The 2,021-nt window shown below is 37.5% G+C and overlaps 1 protein-coding gene across 1 annotated transcript in view; it reads right to left on the reverse strand.

Moving 5' to 3' along the window:
* The window catches only part of LOC103581678 (ectopic P granules protein 5 homolog), a gene marked incomplete at both ends in the record, with an annotated part of 29,156 nt that overhangs the window by 1,485 nt on the left and 25,650 nt on the right, over positions 1–2,021 (reverse strand). Inside the window, one exon of the mRNA XM_008563454.1 lies at positions 573–744. Within this exon, the coding sequence (XP_008561676.1) occupies positions 573–744 (172 nt within the window). The remainder of the gene's footprint in view (positions 1–572; positions 745–2,021) is intronic.

Raw genomic sequence — 2,021 nt, forward strand, 5'->3', positions numbered from 1 at the left:
ACACCAAGCCAAGGGTTGCGATCCCCTTACTGGTCACGAAAAAAGACAAAAAAAAAAAAAAACCAGACTTATTCCACATAAGCTCCTTCTCACAAGATCACAAGCTAGAATCCAAACCTTAAACAATTGATCATTCTTCTGTATATACCATGTGAATTCAAAACACTATATGACTTTCAGTCAAGTACCTACAACAGTTTTTAAAAGAATACAGAAAGTTAGAGAGCAAAGCAGTGATCCAAGAAAGTAAATCTCATTTCACACACTTCCAACATCTTTCCAGTACCAGGTCTCCTCAGGGGAAGCATAAGAAAAATCTTAGCTGCCACTGCTGATACTCAGAAATGCCACCACAGGAAATGTGTAAAATTGATAATCCATGAGAATATCACATAATTTTGATGTGAAATTAAGACCTGTCACAACTTAACCAAGTGGACAGTCTGGGACAGTCTGGTCAAAGTACCATCCTAGGGAGAAAGCTGATGAAGAAGCCATGCTAGGTGCTAAATCATCCAGGCTGTCTCAGCAGCGAGCACAGGAGCATGACCCTTGAGGTCTCACAGTCTTACCTGGCCTGCTGCTGCAACAGATTCAGGTCTGCACACACGAGTTGGGTGGCGTCCTTCTGACTCAGTAGTGCAGCTGAGGAAATGACTGGCACTGGAGGCCTCATTGGGTGCAGAGCAAGGGGAGGATGGGGAGCCTCATGCTTCTGCAAGTTATTTAAAACCCTTTCTTTAGCTGAAAGAAAATTAAGTCACATTTACTGAGTAATGGGTAAATTACTAGGAGATCAGAAGCATGTGGCACAATTCAATATAATTCCTGTCCTCAAAAAGTATATAATCTAAAGCTCATGATCTTAAATTACTGCTCTAGAAGCCCTGCCTGACATGCTAAGAAGTTTTGACTTGATATTAGTGTGAAGAGGATCTAGTTATCAGCTGTAAGCAAGCTTGAGACACATGCTAGCTATCATCTGGACAATGGATTGAGTGAATGGGGTTAAGTCTTGAAGCAGTAGCCCAGTTGAGAGTTTAATGCCATCATCCAGATAAACTTCATAGGAATAGGAGAAAAAGAAATGGGCATTATAGAATATAGCTAAGGGAAAAATCTGAAATTAGGTCAAGGTTTGAGTCAGAAGGCTGGAAGTAGTAAGAGATAAAATGAATAAAGACATGAGCATAAACTCCTTCAGCACTTATATTTATGCAGTCATACAGTCAGTCATTCACCTATTCACTCACTAGACAAATGATTTATGGAGTCCAAATAAGCAGTCCAGTGTCATACAAGAAAAATAAAGATGAAACTGTACCATGCAACTTTGCACTAGATTGCATATGGTTTCATAATGGTTAATCAAATTTAAATGTTTGATATTTCTATACCTAGTACAGAGCAGAATACATAGTAGGTATCCAATAAATTCCTATCTTCCCTCCCTCTCTCTTCATTACATTATGCACATAATACACAGCAAGTGGAGACTGAAGAACATGAAGAAAAATGCTGCTACATACCTAATTCTTTTCAATAATAAGATAACAGAGGAAGGGAGAGGTCAATGGAATTTCAAGTCAATAAGTAAAGTCAACAAGTATTTAAGGAACTACTATGAATTACCGATTTCACTCCAGATGTAACATTGGATTTTCTATTCTTGTTGAGAAAAACTAAAGAAAATTAATAGCCATGACTTTACTCGGCATAAGATGACTTGTATTGTTCGTACCCCAAACACATGGAATTTAACATTTCAAACAGGTCAAGTACAGCATTGTCCCTCACAGCTGGTGGTTTTCCACTACATCTACCATTCTTTGCACAGATGTAATGCAGTTAAATATTAATCAGTGGATAAGACTCGTGACTGTTTATGTTAAAGTTTCTTTCAAGCAACATTATAGGCTATACTCTAAAGAAAAACCAAGGACTTTTTCAAACCCTATATAACTTACCATAAAGGAAAAATTAAGAATAATATTCTGAATACAAAATAAAAGACAGAAAAA

This window comes from Galeopterus variegatus, unplaced genomic scaffold (assembly GCF_000696425.1).
Source record: "Galeopterus variegatus unplaced genomic scaffold, G_variegatus-3.0.2 Scaffold13666, whole genome shotgun sequence".
NCBI lineage: Eukaryota > Metazoa > Chordata > Mammalia > Dermoptera > Cynocephalidae > Galeopterus > Galeopterus variegatus.